This window comes from Phoca vitulina, unplaced genomic scaffold (assembly GCF_004348235.1).
Source record: "Phoca vitulina isolate PV1807 unplaced genomic scaffold, GSC_HSeal_1.0 scaffold6, whole genome shotgun sequence".
Taxonomy (NCBI): Eukaryota; Metazoa; Chordata; class Mammalia; order Carnivora; family Phocidae; genus Phoca; species Phoca vitulina.
In genome coordinates this window covers 52,597,340-52,620,586 of record NW_022589709.1, presented here as the reverse complement: position 1 = coordinate 52,620,586, position 23,247 = coordinate 52,597,340, and the positions used below count along the sequence as shown (strand labels likewise).

The following is a 23,247-nucleotide window of genomic DNA, read 5'->3' as shown; positions in this document are numbered from 1 at the left end:
GATCGAGCCCCGCGTCGGGCTCCCTGCTCAGTGGAGAGTCTGCTTCTCCCTCTCCCTCTGCCTGCCTCTCTGCCTACTTGTGCTCTCTCTCTGTCAAATAAATAAATAAAATCTTTAAAAAAAAAAAAAAAGAAAATTTTAATACTGTCTTCCGTATGTTTCCATAACACTTGGAACTTGTATTTACTCATGACAAATACGGTATTCAAATATTCAAAGAAATACAAGCTCTCTCCATTACTGTGAGTTCTCCAAAAAGGAGGGATCTTCTACCAGCACTGCCCAGCACAATGCTTCATTTTTTTACCTATTAAGTCGATTAGGATCCTCCAGTGATGAAGGATTTTCTTCTTTCCCATGGATCAATGATTTTCAACAAAAATGGTTGCCTACTACAGGTGCTATCAAGTGAGTTATTCTCTAAGGCCCAAACCTCCTTAAGGCCTTGGAGAATAAAGTGTTCACTAAATGTTCTAATACCTAATGGTACAAGAGCATTAATGAGGAAGAAAAATGGGTAAATACCCATTCTACATTATTGACAACAAGTTACACTACCAATAAACAAAAAGAATCCATGGATTATTAATTTTTTTAAATCAGTAGAGTATCATGCCTGTAAGGCCTAATACACAAAAAGAGAAATCATGGGGCCACCTGGGTGGCTCAGTCGGTTAAGCATCTGCCTTTGGCTCAGGTCATGATCTCAGGGGTCCTGGGATCAAGCCCTTCATTGGGCTCCCTGCTCAGCGGGGAGTCTGCTTCTCCCTCTTCCTCTGCCCCTCCTCCTGCTCGTGCTCTTGCTCACTCTCTGTCTCTCAAATAAATAAAATCTTAAAAAAAAGAGAGAGAGAAAGAAATCATGGACCACTAAAGAACAATCACGGGGCACCTGGGTGGCTCAGTCGTCTAGGCGTCTGCCTTCACGATCCCAGGGTCCTAGGATCAACCCCCCACGTTGGGCTCTCTGCTCAGCCTGTCACTCCCCCTGACTGTTCTCTCATTCTCTGTCAAAAAATAAAATCTTAAAAAAAAAAAAATCATAAAATACACCACTATGCAAGCAAAATTGAAGGTGATGTTACTGAGAATCAAGTAATATACGAAAGGAAATCCTAAAGCATCAAGTTGTACTGTGTTTGCAGACGGTATTTGTTACTGTACTTAGTAATTTCTCCCAAATTAGAAACTTCATTTCACATTTGTGTCACAGCCAGTGTTTTTTAGAAAAATATCACGTATGAATTAGGCCAATATGTTTATTATTAATGTCAATCCCTAAAATCATCTTTGATTTTTTTTTATGTTCAACAGATCATCTCATGCTATCAATCTAAACACTTGTTTTTCCTACAAAATTTATTTCTAGCACAAGTTCTAAAACCATCTGAAGTTATGTAAATTTTTTTTTTTTAAGATTTTATTTATTTTTCAACAGAGAGAGAGAGAGAGCGAGAGAGGGAACACAAGCAGGGGGAGTGGGAGAGGGAGAAGCAGGCTTCCCGCTGAGCAGGGAGCCCGATAAGGGGCGGGATCCCAGGACCCTGAGATCATGACCTGAGCTGAAGGCAGACGCTTAATGACTGAGCCACCCAGGCACCCTGAAGTTATGTAAATTTTATCTAAATTTAAAAAATCAGTTCTAGCCTTTAACTTCATTCAAGAAAAAAGTTTACCAAATTAACTTTTACTTGCTAAAAAACAGCCTAAGTAGTTAAAGATACTTTTACATTTAGGTCAACTATACTGATAAAGCACTTTCCAATTCCCTTGTTCATTTAACATTTATTGGAGCAACACAAGAAGTTGGTTATTAGAAATATAAAAGTGAATAGCACATGATCCCCAACCTCAAGAAAAATGTTAGCTTTAAAAATTCTAGCCTGTCTCCTGCATATTTCTCTAGCAAACATTTCAATCATACTTTGTTTTACAAAGCTCTTACTACACCTGTTCCTCTTAACGTAAATAAGCTTGACTTTTTAACCATACACAGTCAATTTATAAAGCAGCTCTCACATCCTCCTGACTTCTCACTTATAATCTCACCTATAGCAATAAATGCTATCTAAAGTTTCATCCAATTAGAGAAATGCATTTTCATGCTTCTCACTGTCAAAATGCCAAAAGTGGGTATCTACTATATCCTTTTGGTAGTTAAATAACAAAGAAGTGATGATATCCAACTTGGCTACTGCCAGGTATATAGGAAGTAAATTTTTCTAAGAAAGTTTTGCTGACATTGAACTGCTTAGGCCATTTTTAGCCTGCAATCACAGCTGAAAGTAAGAACAAATTATGATAAACAACTTAGCCAACCACTTTGCCTCCTCTATTTTACACAAATCAAAATGTGACCACTACTTAACCTTTAGGAACTTATTTTTTTTCTATTCCTGGTTCAGAAAGCAAAAAGGGCATGAGTGGCTTTGAGAATCATAAATGAAAAAACATACTGATGAGTTCACAACTTAAACCTACTAAAAACTTCCATAAGCTGGAAGAACTACAACAGGAAACAATAAGGATAAATCTCACAATGTTATCCAAAAGAAACCAACACAAAAGAGTTCACACTGTATGATTCCAATTATATAAAGTATAAAACGGGCAAAACTAATCCATCCTGTTATAAGTCAGGATAGTATTTACACTTGAGAGTGGCAGTGCCTGGAAAGAGGCCTAAGGAAGGCTTCTGGGGTGCAGGTTAATGTAATTTCCTGATTCAGGTGCTGCTTACTGGGTGTGGTCAGAGTTTGAAAACCCACTGAAGCATCTATCTACAATATGCATTGTTAGCGTGTATCTTACACTTCAATAAAAAGTCTTTTTAAATCTTTCCATAAACTTCTCATTGTAATAGAAACGTCAAGTGGGCAAAGACCTGAGTAGTTTCCGGAAGACTTGCTGGAGTCCCAAGTCTTCTGTGATCTTGGATAAATCACTTAAAATCTCTGAACCTTTCTTTCCATCTATCACATTACCAGATCAGTATGAGAATTAAGTTCATTTACTCCACAAGAATTTATTGCTACTGTGTCTACCACTGCCTCCTAGTAAATGGGTTAAAAGTAGTGAGCAAAAGACATCCTTGCACTCACACCGTCTCTATCCTGGTCACTAGACAGATAATAAACAAAAGGAATAAATAAAATACTTAGCATCTCCTACGGTGACACGTGCTGTAGAGAAGAATTACGCAGGAAAGGGGAACTGGGCAGTAACTGTAAGCAAAGTCACTTAAGCAAGTGACATTTAAATGACAGTTAAACAAAGACGTCAAGTAGGTGTAGGAAGCAAAACCTGGGGGAAGCGTATTCTAGGAAGAGAGATTACGTAATTTATTGCACCTGAAAATGCTGGGTAGCATTAGGGTTTTAAAGAAAATAAATCACACTAGAAGATGGAGCCGTGAAAAACCTCAAACCCCAAACCCACCTTAGTGCCTCAACTCCACGAACTAAGACTTAGGAAGATGATTAAGGCCTTCGGGAGGCCCTTTCGTCCTCCTCTGTGGCTGGCTGTTGCCTCCCTAAAGGGGGCACGGTGCTCGGAGCGCCGCAGGGTCACGGGCACTAGGCAGTCGCACCGCGCGGTCCGGTACCCACCTGGCACTAGGTCGCATACTGGAGGCCGGCTTTTTCCTGCTGGGTGTTGAGAGCCGCAGGTGCAGGCTGCGCCAAAGTCCGCAAGTCCTCCCGTCACGACACACTACCTCGGCGAACGCCCTGGTAACTCCGGGAAGGAACTTAGTGCCTTCTCACCCACCTCCTCCCGCCGCCGCACTTCGCCACTTCCGGCGGTGCAACACTCAAATGCCGCCCGCCAGCAATTTCCGCCTCTCCAGCTAAACGTGAAGAACAGAGGTTCGGAACCGATGTGTCGCGCTTTCTCCAGAGTCGGTAGTTTTAGGACTCTCTTTCCCGTCGCGGCTTGCGTGGCGTCAGTTCGCGGGTCTGGGAGACCCGAAAATTGAGAGCTTCTTGGCTCCCAGGCAGCTGCACCCGACGGCTCTGCGGACGTCACCATGGTGAGGAGGTAGTTTGGGGGCACTCTCATCGTAGGGCTTCAGAGTTGGTGGGGCCTGGGGGCCCTGGGGCTGGAGGCGAGGGCTGGTAGGCGGAAGGGAGATACTGCTGAAGGGAATGAGGGTCGGCTCGGTTGAGAGAAAAAAAAAATGCATTTAGTGGACACAGATTGGGGTATTTGCCAGAGTACAAGCTTTAGAGCGAGATAGGGTTCACTCTGTTAAATTCCTGGCTTAGCCACGTGCTGTGTATTGTCAGTGCTAGAGCCTAGCAATAACCCTATACTGTAGGCATTATTTCCGCTGCCACTTCGTTTTATTGCTGAGGAAACTGAAGGCAGGCCCGGCCACGGGCCAAGCAGCTGAAGAATTGCGGAGACAGGCTTAAAGCACAGATCTGACTGCCACATCCGTTCTCTTTCTACTATGTCTCTCATTTTTTCTCTGCAAAATGGCATTCCACATGCCTTCCTCATGGTTTCTGCAAAGTTTATTGTATCAGTTGAAAACACCACACCTGATACATAGTACCTGGTTGATTGTTATTTGGCATTATTCTCTGTGCTGGAGTTGACTTTGCATCATTATTTTATTTTTGCAGTCTTAAAATACAAATGGACTGTGGCCACATGTTTAAAATAAAACAAAAGTGGCCTATAAGATAAAAAACAGGTACCGAAAAAGCAAAAAGGGATCCCATACCTTGCTGGTAAAATGCAAAATAGTACAGCCACTTGTGAGAACAGTTTGGCATGTGGCCACACAGAAGACTTCTGTGCCAGTGTTTATTTGCTAAAAATGGGAAACAACCCGAATATCCATGAACCGGTCAAAGGATGAATGGTGGTATATCCATACATGGAATACTACTTGGCAATAACAAGGATTGAAGTACTGACACATGTGACAACGAGGGGGAATCTCGAAAGCGTTAAGTCAAAGAAGCTAGACACAAAAGGCCACATACTGTAGATACTATAAGCTTCTTCACAGTGAAAAAGGGAAAACTAAAGTGATAGATAACAGATTGGAGGTGGAAAAAAGGATTGTCTTCAAAGGATAACAGATTGGAGGTGGAAAAAAGGATTGTCTTCAAAGGATAACAGATTGGAGGTGGAAAAAAGGATTGTCTTCAAAGCAATACAAGGTTATTTTCTGAGGTGATGGAAGTATTCTCTATCTTAATTGCGGTGGTTACAAAACTGTGTAGTTTGTCAGAACATAAAACTGTACGCTTATACCTAAAAAGGGCACATTTCATATGTAAATTGTACTTCAATAAAACTTACAGATTAATAAAAAGTATGAATAATGATGATGATATTGAAAAACCAGATTACTGATGTTCAGGAAAAAAGAGAGATCCTGGAATGAGGCCATCCTTTTTGTGGTCCAGTGGATTTTGGGCAGTTCCCTTCAATGAACAGTAAATTTCACTGAGATTATTACAGATGTAAATCCTGATGCCTCATACCATTCAGGATCAAAATGTATTCAACTTATATCATGCAAAATAGGCTTAATAGCGCAAGAGTTATTTAAGCAAGTGAACATTTGGATGACATAAGGTCTTCTGTACTTTTTTTAGCATAATTCTGTTAATTTTTAAAATTAATGATTCTTGCATTATAGCCACAAAATGAATATATTGAGTTACACCGGAAGCGATATGGCTATCGTTTGGATTACCATGAGAAAAAAAGAAAGAAAGAAGGTCGAGAGGCTCATGAACGTTCAAAGAAGGCAAAAAAGATGATTGGTCTGAAAGCTAAGCTCTACCATAAACAGCGCCATGCTGAGAAAATACAAATGAAAAAGACGTAAGTGATGATGTCTTCATTGTAACAAGTTAACATCTTTTGAGTGATAATTTTTAAAACTGATAATCTTGAATCTTCTTCCTTCTTGGTAGTATCAAGATGCATGAAAAGAGAAACACCAAACAAAAGAATGATGAAAAGACTCCACAAGGAGCAGTACCTGCGTATCTACTGGACAGAGAGGGACAGTCCCGAGCCAAAGTACTTTCCAATATGATTAAACAAAAACGAAAAGAGAAAGCGGTAAGAAATAAAAATTGAAGTCTTTATTTCTTTTTTGTTCAGGAGCATTACTTAATATTAGCCTTTTTCTTCAGTTTAATTGGAAACATGAAGTCCAGCTACTATTCCCATTATTTAGATATCAAAGTCTTTGTAAAGTTCATTTTGTATTAAATATTTAAGTAATAAAACATTTACTTTCTCATCATAAGAACATGTTAGCATTCAACAGGTTTTTAAAAAGTTATTAGAATACCACACATCTTTAGTGTAAAAAAGGTACTTAAAAAATTAGTAAGGCATGAATCTCAAATTCAGTATTTTAACAGCTTCCTATACTTGACACTTCCTAATGCTCTGCTCTTGTGGAGAAAGATACAACTGCTTGTTTTTGCTGCCCTGTATTGCTAAAATTGCTAAAAAGTAGAATAGTGGAAAATTCTCTAACTCATCTGACTTAAATAAAAACTCAACATTTTTTTTTTTAATACTACTGGATTATGCTTGGTGTCAAATTAGGTTAAAGCCTGCTAAAAACAGAAAAAGACATAGATACTATTTTTAAACATCTATGGATAAATTGACAGAAATCCAGATAGCAACAGAAATGTTCAGTCTCCAAATTTGATTTTAAAAAACACACTGCCGGGGTGCCTGGGTGGCTCAGTTGTTAAGCGTCTGCCTTCGGCTCAGGTCATGATCCCAGAGTCCTGGATCTAGCCCCGCATTGGGCTCCCTGCTCTTCGGGGAGCCTGCTTCTCCCTCTCCCACTCCCCCTGCTTGGGGCGCCTGGGTGGCTCAGTCGGTTAAGTGTCTCCCTTCGGCTCAGGTCATGATCCCAGGGTTCTGGGATCAAGCCCCACAGGGGGCTCCCTGCTCAGTGGGGAGTCTGCTTCTCCCTCTCCCCCACTCGCTCTCTGTGTCTCTCTCAAATAAATAAAATCTTTAAAAAACACAAAACAAACCACACTGCTTATATTTTGGTGTGTACTATTTAAAATTAGAATGGTATAAAATGGTATAACTTGAGCACCCAAAGAAATTTTAGAGATATTCTACTTAACCCATCCTCATTTTACAGATAAAACGACTGAAGTTCAGGAGGTCGTAAATCACTCTTCATTGTCATTATCTATTGAGTGGTAGAATTGCTTCTAGAATCTGTCTTAATAATCACATGCTTTGTACTACCTTGTATTCCTTCAATTTTTCATAGAATTTTCATTCTGCAGAGGTTCAAAATATGTGACGATGATTTTGTCCCACTAGTAACATAATCTAAAAGTCCACTCAAGGTAGATACAGAGATAAATTAAGAGGTGGAGACAGTCTTCCACTTTTACACTATTCACTATTTAGTAGTAAGCACATACACTGTTTCAGGAAATCACTGCCTTATTACAGATGGGACATTTTTCATCCATAACAAGGCATTGAGGTTTTTAGCTTAAGCAAACCATTTTACTTATTTACTTATTTAAGATTTTACTTATTTGACAGAGAGAGAGCACGAGCAAGGGGAGGGGCAGATGGAGAGGGAGAAGCAGACTCCCCGCTGAGCAGGGAGCCTGACGTGGGGCTCGATCCCAGGATCCCGGGATCATGACCTGAGCCACCCAGGTGCCCCACAAACCATTTTATTTAATGTATCCATGATAAGAAACTTAAGTAGTTCCAATTAATTTGGGGCTTTTGAGTAGACAGTGCAGACTTCTAGAAAACATGGGAGCCAAAATCTTGTTGGTTTAGGAAAAAGTTGAATCCACTACTTTGTACAACTAAAACATACTTAATTTTTTATCCTCATTGCCTTTTACTAAAACGTTATAAATTTTAACTATGGTCTGTTTTTAGGGAAAATGGGAAGTTCCTTTACCCAAAGTTCGTGCCCAGGGAGAAACAGAAGTATTAAAAGTTATTAGAACAGGAAAGAGAAAGAAGAAAGCATGGAAGAGGATGGTCACTAAAGTCTGCTTTGTTGGAGACGGCTTTACTCGAAAACCACCTAAATATGAAAGATTCATTAGACCAATGGTAAGTCCCTTGCAGGAGTGGGATGGATTAAATGTTAGTTGCTACGTTAGATTGGATAGAGAGTACAATTTCCTGAAATTCCTAAAATTGGTATGAAAAGAGATTGAAAGACATTTTTAGGCTTTTTTTTTTTTTTTTTTTTTTTTTTTAGTTATTGATAGAGATGGCTTAGCAGTTTTTCACCACTGTCAAGAATCTTGTCTTTGGCTTCATAAGAGACAGGAGATGAAAATAATTCTTACTACAGACAGTGTCTGTGAATCCTGATTTTTAAAATATGTCGTATTAGAATCTTTGTTTTCCACATGAAGTTCTCTTACTCATTCAACAAGTAACCTATATGCCTGACACTTGTTCTCTTTGAGATAAGCAATTCCCATTTAGTAAGAAAATTATCTTATTGCATTTAAAAACATTATGTACTCACTGAAAAAAGAATTTACTATAAAAGTAGAACTTTAATTTCTATAGACAACCGGGATGGTCAAAACCATTCTCCCCTTTCCCAAATGTAACTGAACATTTGGTTGACCCTTCAGCAGCTCGGGTTGGGGGGTGCCCACCCCCTGCACAGCCCAAAAATCCACATTGAACTTTTGACTCCCCAAAAGCTAAACTAATAGCCTACTGTTGCCTGAAAGCCTTACTGATAACATAAACGGTCAGTTAATACATATTTTGTATGTTATGTGTATTATATATTGTATTCTTAAAGCGAGAGAAAAGGTTAAGGAAATCCTAAAAGAAAATAAATATATAGTACTGTACTATATTGAAAAAATCTGCATGTAAGTGGACCTGTGCAGTTCAAACCTGTGTTCCAGGGTCAGCTATGATTTTTTGCACAATCCCTTTAAACAGACTGAATTGCTCTCCTCACTGGAAATCCAGCCTGCTTGGAGAAGCAATCCGAGGAAAGTTGGCCGTGTTACCCTAGTGCTCAACCTGAATAACTTTTAATGGATTAAAATGTTGTCAAGTAGCCTTTTTCTGTAAATGAAGTTCTGTTGGAACACAGCCATGCCCTTTCATTTACGTGTTGTCTATGGCTGGTTTTTTCTACAGACTTTGAGTAGTTGTAGGAGAGACAATATGGCCTGCAAAACCTCAAGTGTCCACTGTCCATTTACAGAATCTTCACCCATCTCTGGATTGTATCATGGACTCCCTTGTTTTGATTTCATATTCATAATCTTCTAAATACAGTTTGGTAACAGTTCTATAGGGAGAGAATATACTAATCATGCTGTTCTAGGCTTTCGTAGCTTGGCAGGTAAATCTCATTGTGCATTAGTCAGATGGCATCCCCAGCTGTGTAAGTTTATTACAAAATTCATTGAGTCCATTACTAAGAACTTCAGTATCACTACCGTCTACCCCCATACAGGCAAAAACCAAATTTAGGAGACTGTATAGTGTTGTGGCTTCTGAAGTGCTACACCCCAAAAGGCCGTATCTAGGTGACGAGATGACTCCAGTCTAACAGAGAAAGCCCCTCTCTGGGCTTTCTCCAGTCTTTGACCAGTATTATCATCAATGAAAAGCTGACAGTCCACCCTCCTTTTTCATCATGTAAAACAGCTGAGGTCTATAGAGACTTGAAATCAGGATAGTTAAGTTTAATTGCATCCACACACCATTCAACCCAGGAACAAGTCATTTCACCTGCCAATCTTTGTTTTATTAAAAAAAATGGGGGAGGAGTTGTAAAGTTATCATGCTTAAATAAGCTATTTGTATGCTCCATCATAGTGCCTGGCATGCAGCCAGTCCTCAGAAAATGTGGGTAACAGAGGAAAATCTTGAGTATGTTGGTAGGTTAACACTCCGTGCTGAAAACATCAGGAGTATGTGTTTGGGGTTTTTCCCCCACGCATTTATCAGGTTTTTAGTCTGTAGAATTAGAAGTATTTGATGCCTTAAGATTTTGACATTGTTCATCCATGGGGTTGATTTGGAAGACAATTGGAAAAGCAAAAAGGATCATTGCTCATCATTGTTAACATTTTAGACTCATAACATTTTTGTGTTTGACTTACTAGGGCTTACGTTTCAAAAAGGCCCATGTAACACATCCTGAATTGAAAGCCACCTTTTGCCTGCCAATACTTGGTGTAAAAAAGAATCCTTCATCCCCACTGTATACAACTTTGGGTGTTATTACCAAAGGCACTGTAATTGAGGTGAACGTGAGTGAGTTGGGCCTTGTGACACAAGGAGGCAAAGTTATTTGGGGTAAGTAAATTTTTGACTGTGGGGCTACTGCTGCTACACAATCCTAAAACTGAAGTTTCCAAGTTGATAGAAAGTACACAGCAAATTTAACGACTGAGCCACCCAGGCGCCCAGTACACAGCAAATTTAAATGCAGAAGAGCTAGATTAAGTTAAAATGGTGTAAATCAGATTTAAATCTTTGCAAAGTAGTTGTGAATGTGATTCTTTTTAACTTAGATTACTGATTTCAGTTATACAAAGTGTACTATATTATTAGAATTTAGGACTGCTTTAAAAGGCATTAATTAGGGGGCACCTGGGTGGCTCAGTTGGTTAAGTGTCTGCCTTCGGCTCAGGTCATGATCCCGAGGTTCTGGGATCGAGCCCCGCGTCAGGCTCCCTGCTCGGTGGGGAGCCTGCTTCTCCCTACCCGACTCCCCTGCTTGTGCTCGCGCTCACTCTCTGTCAAATAAATACAAAATCTAAAAAAAATAAAAAAATAAAGGCACTAATTAGGAGGGAAGCAGATGGGAAGTGAGTTATAATCAAAATATACTGAAAGAAAATACAATAAATTAACCATGAGCAGAGGAAGGGAGACCTATCAAACATAGCCACAGTTTCAGTAGTAGTTAAAAATAAAAGGTGTCATGCAGCAATTTTAATTCTTCGTTTTCTTAGTTTTCTGCTTTTAGTGATCAGGTATTTCTAAACTTTAATGTTCTCTGAAATTGAAGAATACATTCTGACTTCTTGATTGAGTCTTCATATGAGTCATTAACTCATACTTCATATTGGCTCAACTCAATTTTAAAATAGGTTAAATTAATTTGAAAATTAAAACTTGTTGCATTTTCTAGTTAAGTACGTGGACAAGCAACAATGCTCAGGTCAATCCACAAAGGCTTGTTAATACAACCTAGTAACAGAATGGAGCTGACCACCATTTGTAAAAAGTATTAAAACAGTATATAAAAATTGTTTCCAGAACTCGTTTGATTTTGAGTGATTTCTAAAATCTCATTGATCCTACGATCATTTATCTTTTTTTCTTTCTTAAAAGTGATGATTAGAAATATTTTGGGCAAAGTTAATTTTTATCAGCATTAACATCCCTCCTTTTCCCATTTTGTTTTCCTCAGGCAAATATGCCCAGGTTACCAACAACCCTGAAAATGATGGATGCATAAATGCAGTCCTGCTGGTTTGACAGCAGTTTCAGAGAAGTAACTCCTTATAATTACTTAAGATTACACACCGATCAGGAAGACCACCATTACTGTGGTGGTTCTGAATACTACCAAACAGCCTTACGTATCTGCAGTCATCAAGAGAAGTATTTATTCTGTTGTGAAAAACATTAAAATAGACATTTATTAAAATAAATGGTCTTTATTTTTGAGTCTTTTTAGCATTTGGATGTTCATAAGTTTGAATAATTTTAAAAAGCAATTATGTAAATATCTTGGTCCATATCTGCATTAAGTAGTGGATACTCAGCAATGCAGACCTATTGTTACTGGAAAAACCAATGTAGTTGAAAACACCTTTTATCGTAAAGGTCTGTGCACACTTAAATATAGAGCCTAAACTACGAAATGAGACCTTACTTGGAAGCTTCTTCCACCTCATTTTCATTAATCCTAAGAAATGTCGCATTAACACATGATAGCATTTGTGCTGTTTATAAAGTATTTATACTCTACTAGAAGTACAGAAGAGAGAAGGCACACTACACTATAGAGTTCAGAAGGATTTAGATAAATCTTTTCACCTTTATGTCTTCACATACAGTAAGTTGGTGAATTCATACTTTAAACATTTTTTTTCCTCTCAATCATGTATAGTAATACTTACTTGGAACTGTATTTTTACTCCAAACATACATAGAAAAAAATACACCAAAATGTTTGTGCTTTCATATTTTTAGAATGGTTACAAATTTAAGTAATTCCAGGTAAAATTGTTTTATTAAAAAGAAAAAAAATGCACTGATGCCCTTAAAGAGAAATTTGTTTGCAGTTACCTGGATAATATAAAAAAGGTCATGTTTTAGGCTTTTAACTTGGTCAAAGCACTTTTGTGATTTGAATTGTTTGTAGCTTTGAGCTTTAAGGTGTCCATAATATTACATTAATCTATAATCACATTAATGGTTTTAAATTGTTTATTTTTAAAGTCTGTCTTGAAAGTACAACCAATGTGATTAATTGTGCCTTTAACAAAATCATTTAATGTCTAAACAAATTCAATATCTAAACACATCTTCGTCAATTAAAGTAGGGAAAAGGGAAAGAATATCAAAACACAGGCCAAGAAACAATCACAAAACATACTTTTTAAACTTAAAAAAAGGAAAAAAAACCTACCAAGAAAACAAACTTGAGTACCTCAGTAAGACTTTATTCTGAATAACGTAACATCTTTTCTAAGTTCTATAAACCTAGAAGTTTTAGAACACATACACACTTAAGAAAGGCTAGTTCCTTGGGAATGACTATCCAGTATGATACAATTACTTCAGGATGACAGGAAGCTGAACCTTTCTTACAATTATATTTTAACAACTGATTTTGCCACTAATAGAAATGGGGAATGTGTGAATGACTAAGATTTGGAAGGTGAAAAAAAATAGAGGTAAGCATAATCCCACAGAACTCAGTCTGCTTATTTTTTAGAACCCAAAATAAGCAAATTAAGTATCTTCTACAAAGAAAGCTTTATATTAAGTATGCCAACAGAAGCATAACATTTGTAACTAATCACATCCATGAAAGACTGGACTTTAAACACCAGATTAGCTACTAGTGGACATACAAAGCAGAAATTTCTAAAATGCTGTTACACAGATGAGTAATGTTAGTATAAATTCTGTATTTACATCAAGATCTGTATCAGTTTGCTGGTGTGACCAAACCCTAGAAGGTAATCCCTAAGGGTAAAGCAGTACATAAGAGCAGATATTTAGATACTAGGTAAAGACTCAATTTGATGTAATCATAAACCTTCAAGATACTTTCTAAAGTCACTGAAACAATTTTAGGTAGTGTTCTGGTCAGCTAAAAGTGAACCCTTAACCACTAGTAGTGTTATCCTTGCCGTATTTATTCTTTGCAGTGAATGGAAACACCGTGAATATAGACATTTTAAGTAGAAGACTGACATTCTGTCATGCTATTTGATTTTATAAAAAATCATAATAGATCCTCTCACCTTTAAAAGTTTAGAGGAGCTTTATAATAAATTGTTAAATATATTTCTGTGATGTCTAGCAATTGGATAATTTAAACTTGAAAGAACTAAAATTTTGTTAATATCTATGTTTTATATTACACAAGGAAATATACACATATTTACACAAACTGAAGTGAAATCCTTTTCCAGAAATAAAACTTCTAAACAGAAAAAAGCAGTTCACAAAGGACTATAGAATGTGACTAGACAATAACTAGACTGGCTGGCTGAAATCCGATTTCAGTCCTCTGTAATTCTCAAGTTTTTCTAATGCCTTGCAAAAAACTAAGTATCTGATTAGTTTTATTTAGATTCCTTATTGAGGATAAGTTTTGTTATAAATTCTATACTCATTGAGTACAGAACTCATTACTGAACATGAACGTGTTACTGAACATGAAAGTAAGGTTTTTCTGTTACCTAGCTTTCTCTACCATCTACAAACCCCCCAAAATAACATTTTCGGTCAGAGATAACATGTAATAAAAGTTTTCTTGTATGCTAAGCATAAAGTTCTGAAACTGCTTAAAATGCTCTTGCTGTTTTAAGAATAAACCAAACAAGTTTAACAAGTACGAGTTTATACTGTTAGTCCTATTATATATGAATAACTAAACATGTTTTGTGAACTCAGCAACTATATTCACATATCAAGAGTTGTCAGTGACCTCAGTCTTAAACTACACCCTTTTAAAGAAAGTATTCTCAAGAGAACAATGAACAATCCAAGTAAAAAAGTAAAATATCTAAGTATTAGGTTTTTATATCTATTTTAAGAAATTAAAAATGGAAAGGTTAAGAATTTACTAAATCCTCATATCTTTATTTCCCTAATTGTGGTAGTAAAGTTTCTCACAAAATCTATAAAACAGCATAAATGTGATAGATGTACCAGTCATATTTATTTTTTCAATTAATCAGCATTTGTTGAGAAAACAAATGGCCAAAATGCTTTAATTTTCATTTGGAGTGAAATCATCTGGCTTGCCTCTGACCAATAATTAAGGAAAATGTAGGGGATACAAGTATTCAAAATTTTACATGAATAGGAGGGTTTGCTGTTTTGCCTGCTTAAACATTTTAACTTAGCTTATTAGACCTAAAATATCAACATTCCAAAATAAAATTTAATGACATCACCTGACTGTAGACTGGATAAACCTTTGACATCAATCCTTAGCACCTCAAATAATGACACAAAGTCATAACGTGGTTCTTTCATTATAAGGACCAAGCTGTTTTAAAAACAATGGTCTCAAAGGATTCTCCAAATTAACTGCAAATCTGAGTACACACAATACTTCCAAAGAGTAGGACTGTTTTAAGATTCTCTTTGGATTCTAAGAATAACCATTTTGTTCATTTTTAAATAAATTACTATATAAAAATTAACAAGAGAATTTAAGTTTTCCTAGGCAAAGGCCTAGTACCACAATGTATACACATAGGCTAGCTTGTAACCTGTCCTCACAGAACAAGTGAGCAAGACCAGAGCAACAACCAAAGCCTCCAATTTGAGCTAAGCTCTTTGAACTATATAGCTCCTTGAGCAGATTTATTCCTGCCGTCTAGATCTAAGATTGTGGGGCACAGTCCAAACCTACCCAGATACGGATGCCAAGGGCATAAGCTGGCAGACAGGCAGCAGATCTTTTGGCAGGAATCACTCTGAGTTAGGGAAGTGGATGAAAGCTGAGGAGAATACATGATTTCTAGAGTAAAGGCAGTGACAGGATTGAGAAGCCTTAGGAAGGGTTCTCACATTTCTTAGGTATACATGTTAATTGGATGAGGACAAAACGAATAGTCCCCAGCTTCAAATGATATTTTATAATTAGTGCCTACATGCCAGAGTTAAATCCCTAGCAGTACTGTAAATATTAGATGTTATAAAGACTGAGGTGGAAACAGATTTTATACCTTTCCTCAGACACTGAAGTCCAAGGAAGAAACTGCATCTACACAACTAAGAATTAAGAGGCCAAAATACTATCTTCATAAACCTTTCACCATAAATTTCTATTTGTGCTCTCATTTAGTTGAAGTATATTTTCATTTACTGACATTTTTGTTTAGACATGCCTACATTTTAAAAAATGATTAGTTTTGATTTTTAAGATAAAACTTCTAGAACCCTCACCAAGTTTACTATTAAAATCCATAGTATAAAAGATTTCTGTGATCCTTACAAGTAATGTAAAGCCTACTACTTTCAGTTTAATTTATATTTTCTGAAATTTTAATGGTCAGATGTCCCCAATTGCTAAAGAAAATATAGTATGATCTGGTTTCCCAAAGTCGAAACATGGTTTAATAAAAATAAAAAAAATTGTATTTACACAAAATAGCCTGAAAAATTAAAAAGAATGGTGAATCCTAGGTCCTAAGGGGGACGGAAAACCGGCATCATAAATAAGTTCAAAGTGAAATTTTGCAATTTTTGCCCTGTGCCCCATGCCATTTATTAATCACCATATTTTAAAAACAACAATAATGTTACAAAGAGGAGGGTTTATCATCTGCATATCTTCTTCATTCATGTCAGCTTGGCTTTCTTCTTAGCAGGTCCTTTATGCCCTTTGGCCTTTCTTCTTAAATTCCGCCTGTCTACCACAGGCACTTCCACTTCTATTTCCTCTGAGCTGCTATCCACAGTTTTTTCTGTTGACTGCGTAAACTGATCCAGTTGCTCAGAAGATGCTTCAGACTGCTCCTCTGACTGGTTCTTCTGTCCCGCGTTCTGTGAAAATGGCACATCTTCAAGTTCAACTTCTATCAAAGAGCTCTGAGAAAGAGCCGTAGACGTTTCCTGGGGCTCAGGTACCCCCTCGTCACCCTGGTCTTCCAATGAAGAAGTAGTGTTGGGTGATAAATTTTCAGAGATTGATTCCTCAGAAAATTCAGCTATCACAGAGTTTGGAAAACCACTGTCAGATCGTTCTTCATTTGGGATAGTAGCAACATTGTCTGAACTCCCAAAATGTGCTTTCTTTCTTGAAACTAGTGGCAGTTTCTCTTCAGTGTGCCCCTTTTCATCAGATGGGCCTTCGTCCAGCAACATTTCTGAGTCAGTTATATGTGAGGTCTAAAAATAAAAAACCAGGTGAACAAACTTTCGCAGTATAGTTCTTATATAAATTACACACTAATATGCAATGACAATGAACTGCATTTTCAAGAATTCGGTACTCATTACTTTCGTTAATCAGGTGTACATATTCTGAATACAAGTCAATTATTTCAAAACTGTCTTACATGATAACCTGGTTCTTGCTTTAAAGATATAATAAAAGTAATTCTTTTACCTCAAAAAGTACTTAGGACATTTTAAACTTCTTTACCAAGGTTCTTTAAAACCATGCATCAACTAAACGTTTTTAATTTCTTGGTATTACTGGAGCCAGAACCAAGAGTCCTTTGGGGCTTGACACTCTGCCACCCCACTAAGTTTGACTACAATTTCATTAGATGATAGGTAAGGGCAATGGAGATTTTATTCATTTAATTATTTGAGACACTAATAAAATAATGCTATACAATGTTTTTAGCCTTAAATTGGAATACTTGAAAGTAAAAATTTCTTTAAAGAATACTCTATCAGGTTTTTCCCATTAAGCTAATCTGTCTCCGTAATTAAAACAAATTAAAATGACTGTATTTGTCATAGACTATGTAAGCAATAGGTATTCAAGTATCTGATAAATAATGCTTTATCTATTTGTCTAAGCATTTCTCTAAATCTACAAAATAAAACTCGTTTTGTTACCAGAAATCAGGTATGTATTATAGGTTACAAAGATGTGAATTTATGGAATATTGCTGATTACATTTTCTTAGAATACCTAATCTAGCATAGCAATTAATGTAGAATTAATTTTCCTGAAAGACTATATATATATATATTAAGGAGGAGGAAAATATATATACTACAATGCCCCTTCCATGTCACCAACACTGGAACAGTTTGACTATAAAAAATTAAGTTATTTCCCTCTTACCTTATCCTGTGCAACAGTGTCAGGGGGTTTTGAAGATTCTACCACCAGTGGAACAAGAGTGGTAGAGTCTTCGCTGGAATTAAGAGACTGCAATTTTATTTCTTCATCTAAAACTTCACTGGTGGAGTCCTCCTCTTCAGTTATAAGTGAGGTTTTAAGAGTATCATCCATTATCTCACCATTCATAGGCTCTAATTCAGATTCCTACATCATTGGGGGGAAAAAATAAGGACACAATTATAAGCTAACTTATTTGTCATGCAAGGTGGATCCATTCTCAGTCTCCACCTGTCGTGCACCAGGACTCAAGATAAAGTCTACCACATTGCAGGGCATGAGTTAAGGAATAGTTTTACTGAGAAAAGAGGAAATTTTTCAGGCAGGGTCAGTAAAAGAAAAGAACGCACAAGTAACCCAAACTCTCTGTTCTCGTGGAGACAGCAGAAGACCATGATGCTCTGTAGACGCAGTACGGGTCTGAGATGCAGTGAAGACACCCTGTCCCCTTCTTGTTCTTCCCTATAGGGCCATCAGGAGTGGAACCTTTTCAGTAAAAAGGCACCAGAGACTAGATTTGAGGCCAGCTCTTTCCAGAACACCAGCTGATCAGCACTTGGAATCCTTGGGGCCTGTGGGAAGTTACGGGTTACCCTGCCAGGGGGAGGAAGCACTGCCAGGCTTGTGGGAAGCTGAGTTTGGATACAGCTTCTTGCTAGAAGAAAGGCCTCAGTCTCAGTTAGCTCACTGTCCAGTCAACTTTGGGTCATTTTTTGAACAATCCTACTCCTTCTATCACATTAAATATGGAAGTATCAGCGAGCTGATAACACAAACCTTCCAATTCTGAAACTCTTCTGCCAATGTTTATCAATGTAAAATACTTCTATTTAATGTTTAATAGTTCTAATGAATCTTAGTGACATTCTAATAGAGGACATTTTATTACCATTATTAAAAATTAGAAAATGATGCACTCAAGGGCTCAGAAATAGGTTGGTATGGATTATGTAGCATCCCTAAAGTCACAGGGATAGGGAAATCAGGGACTTAGAAAAATTTATCTGGCCAAAGAGTATACAGAAAGTAGACTGCATACAGAAGGTAATTATGATAAAGCTCATGAAAGGATCAACTAGGGTAGGAAAAAATGCTGAAAGTAAGAAAGTGAGAAAAACAGCAAAAGTTTAAAAAAAACAGAATGTTGGTAATTAACTAAAAGTGAGAAGCAACAGATGAGAAAAACCTGTCCTTCAAGTTTTACGTTTGGAAATAGAAGGAAAGATTAAAAAAAAACAAAAACAAAACAGGAAAAAAAGGTTCAATACAGAAGTGATAAGAAAGAATAGAGATTATGTTGAATTTAAGATGATAAAATACATCTGTCTACATAGAATATTCAGAAGACAAGTCATACTGTGGCATTACAGTCTCCATCAATATTCACAGTCTAGAGTTACTGGTCATCCCCACAGAAATGAGAGTTCAACCATTAGATTGGTACATTTTCATAGAGAGAACATGAACCAAGAGCAGAAAGTCAAGAACTGAGTCTTCTAGAATGTCCACAAATAAAGGGGAAAAAGGAGGAAGCACAATAGTCTAATAATAAATAAAACAAAAACAAAACTTCAGAAAGGAAAACCAAGAAACCAAAATACAGTGGTGTTATAAAGCTTACGTTATAAGGGCCTAGAGAATATTAAGGAAGACACAGTAGTCAATCTAGGTGATGAAAACCACTGGAAGTGGATTCAAGTGTCACTGGTGCCCTACAAGAGTATGTGCTCAATGTATTGCTGGACAAATGAAACCCATTACATGAAGTACATAGAGCATAATCTTAAGTTTTTAAAAGAAAAATAACAAATATATATTCCCATAAATGTCTGGAGGCACATTTTTAAACATGTGCTTTGCTGTCCAAATTTTTTACAAGAAAAAAATGCCACTTAAAAATGCAGTTTCGGGGGCTCCTGGGTGGCTCAGTTGGTTAAGCGACTGCCTTCAGCTCAGGTCATGATCCCAGGATCCTGGGATCGAGCCCCGCATTGGGCTCTCTGCTCAGCCGGAAGCCTGCTTCTTCCTCTCCCACTCCCCCTTGCTTGTGTTCCCTCTCACGCTCTCTCTCTCTCTCCCTGTCAATTAAATAAATAAATAAAATCTTTAAAAAAAAAAAAATACAGTTTCATGAAATAAGAGAAAGCAGGAGCTAAACTAGAGTAAGTTAAGGGGCGCCTGGGTGGCTCAGTTGGTTAAGCGACTGCCTTCAGCTCAGGTCATGATCCTGGAGTCCCGGGATAGAGTCCCGCATCGGACTCCCTGCTCAGCATGAAGTCTGCTTCTCCCTCTGATCCTCCCCCCTCTCGTGCTCTCTCTCTCTGTCTCATTCTCCCTCTCAAATAAATAAAATTTAAAAAAAAAGATATTATAGAATAAGTTAAGAAAGTAAAATTGATAATGTAGTTTCACTTGTTCAGATGCTGGCTGGACTTGGCAAACATGTAAAAGACTTTTAAAGAATCTTAAGCACCTAGGGCAGAAGAAATAAGGACTCTCTAGAGAGCCAAAGATGGATGACACTAAAGAAAAAGAAGAAGAAAAAAAGGTAAGGACAAATACTGGAAGAGCTGCAGAAATCAGGCCAAATAAAGAATTTACTTGGTCACGAAGGATTTTCCCATTTGTTTTCTACTGTTTAAAAAAAAAAAAAAATGAATTTAGTTATTTTTCCAGGAATATGTAATCAATTGTAATCAAATATATATTTTGAATGATGAGTTTTATCCTTCTAACCAAGATACAGGTGCAAATGAGGCCTTATTGACCTAATGGCATTCTAACTGGTTCTATAAGATATACCTCATAGTCATATAATTTGTCACTTAAGTACGTTTACTCTCTCAAATTAATTTATATTTTAATATACAGAGGGATCTTACTACCTAAACATCCTCAATTTTACCTTTGCTCTAAGTCAAACTTTTAAAAATTCAGTTTGAAACATGAAACGATACTTATAACTTTATCCTCTCCCCACCTCCAGTACCTGACCTTGGCAGTATAGACATATGCTTTTTAGCATTAAACACAATTTCTACTGTGACTCTAAAATAGATCACCAGATTTTTCTAACAATTTATGAGTAAGAAAGTTACAATTTAGTTTACTTTCAATTACTTTATTTAATAAGTGGGATCTCATACCTTTTCACCATCTTGCTTTTCCACACGTGGTTGGGTTTCTGGTGCAGGCCGAGCATCCTTATCACTACTTTCGTCCTCAAATTCAATCACACTTTGTTCAGGTTCTTCTTCCAGGAATTCTTCTGAGCTCTCTGATGTGCGTGCAGTAGATTCCAATCTAGGAAAGAAAACCACTCTTACTTGTTTTATTAAGGATGAATATAAAATTTTAGGATTGTGTTAATAAAGTAACACTTTAGAGAATCCACCAAGTGTTGTTCAGTCAACAAGTTCCAATCTTACAGGTCCAAAACCAATCTCCTCTTCTTACAAACTTGTCCTCTTTCCTACCTTGTTCTCTAGTTTGAATAGTAACACACATCTCCTCAAACATGTAAGCTAGACTCTTCTTTTTCTCTAACCGCATCTCATTGGCTCTCATTCTATTAGAATGAACACATCCCAATTTACCTGAGACAGTCCAGTTCATAGCTTTTGTCCCAGCGTTGCCATAGTCACTAATAATGCCCCTTTCATTCTCAAAGATATCAGTTTGGACAATAAATCATAGTTTTGTTCTACCTCCAAAATGCCTTTCAAACATATCCCTAATTTTCTGTTCCCATTTATGGCCCCCCTTCAGGCCCCAATTCTCTCTGGACCACCATAACTTTGTCCCAACTCATCTTTGAACTTGCAGTACATACATTTTTTAGTAAAGCTGTGAGAACGCTGTTTATATATACCCATGTGTACCTGTGATAGTCCAGCTCAGAAAATTCTGATGGTTCTCTACAGCTTAGAGAATAAAGTGTATCTCCTTACAAAGCCTAACATGACCAGACCCTCATATATATCTATATTTTTTAACACCTGAAATCATCGAACATTTATTATCTTGTTTCTGTGGGTTAGGAATCCAGGTGTGGCTTAGCTAGGGACCTCTGGCTCAAGGTCTCATGGAGTTGCAATCAACCCAGCTACTGGGGATGCAGTCTCGTCTGAAGGTCTGATTGGCAGTGCTCCCTGCAACCATCCCAAGCTCTCACTCATGTGGTTGCTGGCAGCATTCAGCTCTTCATGCAGGCTAATAGACTGAGGACCCAATTCCTTGGGGACTGTTGCCACAGGGTACCTCCTCATAGGGCTGCTCACAGTATGGCTACTTGTTCCCCCAGGCATGAGTTATCTTGCTGGGCCTCATCCACCAGGCAACGGAGGTCGTCTTGCTCATCATATTGCCAAATACTTTGATGAGTCGCTCATGCTGCTACAATGCCTGCTGGCCTGGGACCTGGACTCTCATAACTTTATTTCCTACTAGATGGTAACCTTTACATTACACATCAGTTATCCTTATTAATATTCCTCTTAGCTTTTTGCCTTTGCTCAGGCTATATCTGGATGGTGTAATACAGTAGCCATAACACATGTCATGATTTACATTAATTAAAATTAAATGAAATTAAAAATTCAGTTCCTAAGCTGCACTGGCCACACTTGAAGTGTTCAATGGACATACTAAGTAGGGCTGCCATTTTGGGCCGGGCAGATAAAGCACATTTTCATCATCACAGTAAGTTCTCTGGATAACCCTCGTATACATCAGGGGTCAATAAACTATCCCTTTAGGTTTTATGGGTCATATGGTCTCTGAACAACTACTCAACTTTGCCACGGTAATGCAAAAGCAACCATACAAACATCTAAGATATGGAAGTGTTACAATAAAGTTTTATTTACAACAATAGGTAGTGGATCAGATTTGATCTACAGACTATAGTTTGTGGACCAGCCCCCAACTAGAACATCTTCTCTCTCGACTCTGCTTGTTGAGTTTCAACTTCTCTTTCAAGCCCTGGTCCAAATGCCTAATCTCTCTATCCCCTCAATTAGATTCAATCAAATCTTTCCTCTGCATCTACACCATTTTGTACTTCTATTATTGTACCATCACAATCTACCTTGCAGTGTTCTTAACCTGTGTCACAGGTATAGCTAGTGAATTAGAAACCACCAGGCAGCCAATTCTTCAAGGGCAAAGATGCAATTTTGTTCTTCATAGTAGCTGAGTAAGCATTCACGCATGTAGTCTTACTGTTACTATTTATGAAAAACAGGGGGCGCCTGGGTGGCTCAGTCATTAAGTGTCTGCCTTCAGCTCAGGTCATGATCCCAGGGTCCTGGGATCGAGCCCCGCATCCGGCTCCCTGCTCGGCAGGAAGCCTGCTTTCCCCTCTCCCACTCCCCCTGCTTGTGTTCCCTCTCTCACTATGTCTCTCTCTGTCAAATAAATAAATAAAATCTTTAAAAAAAGAAAAAAAGAAAAACAAAATCCTACAATAACTCTGGGATGTTCAATATAAATGCACTGTTATATTCCCTTCTAAAAAGGGTATTACATCAAAATGTTACACAGGAAGAAAACTGTAATTATCTTAACCTCTTATCTTTCACAAGTTACTAGATTTAAATATTTAAATAGTTATATTTACCTGTAACATTAATTTTTCA

General features: G+C 37.4%; 3 protein-coding genes across 7 annotated transcripts in view; 1 reads left to right on the top strand and 2 right to left on the bottom strand.

The window, feature by feature from the left end:
* The window catches only part of GFM2 (GTP dependent ribosome recycling factor mitochondrial 2), a 58,869-nt gene extending 55,083 nt beyond the window's left edge, over positions 1–3,786 (bottom strand). For both annotated transcript variants that reach the window (XM_032404200.1, XM_032404199.1), the window contains exon 1: positions 3,609–3,786. The gene's annotated coding sequence lies outside the window, so the exon portion shown is untranslated. The remainder of the gene's footprint in view (positions 1–3,608) is intronic.
* A 42-nt stretch (positions 3,787–3,828) lies between these two features.
* On the top strand, positions 3,829–12,384 carry NSA2 (NSA2 ribosome biogenesis factor). Its single transcript, XM_032404198.1, has 6 exons — positions 3,829–4,030; positions 5,660–5,847; positions 5,940–6,090; positions 7,924–8,103; positions 10,146–10,338; positions 11,462–12,384. Exons 1-6 carry the CDS (start codon positions 4,028–4,030, stop codon positions 11,527–11,529), a joined length of 783 nt encoding a protein of 260 aa, XP_032260089.1. The 5' UTR covers positions 3,829–4,027; the 3' UTR covers positions 11,530–12,384.
* Positions 12,385–12,472: 88 nt separating this feature from the next.
* Positions 12,473–23,247, bottom strand: part of FAM169A (family with sequence similarity 169 member A) — a 73,056-nt gene continuing 62,281 nt past the window's right edge. For all 4 annotated transcript variants that reach the window (XM_032404196.1, XM_032404197.1, XM_032404193.1 and 1 more), the window contains exons 11-13: positions 20,755–20,911; positions 17,552–17,755; positions 12,473–16,638 (exon numbers count right to left, since the gene is read on the bottom strand). In XM_032404196.1, the coding sequence (XP_032260087.1) occupies positions 16,090–16,638; positions 17,552–17,755; positions 20,755–20,911 (910 nt within the window). In that variant the 3' untranslated portion in view covers positions 12,473–16,089. The remainder of the gene's footprint in view (positions 16,639–17,551; positions 17,756–20,754; positions 20,912–23,247) is intronic.

Excerpts from the sequence above, each read along its gene's own strand:
- NSA2 (XM_032404198.1), top strand. Across the intron at positions 5,848-5,939 it reads AAAATACAAATGAAAAAGAC|TATCAAGATGCATGAAAAGA; the intron begins GTAAGTGATGAT and ends CCTTCTTGGTAG. Across the intron at positions 8,104-10,145 it reads AAAGATTCATTAGACCAATG|GGCTTACGTTTCAAAAAGGC; the intron begins GTAAGTCCCTTG and ends TTGACTTACTAG.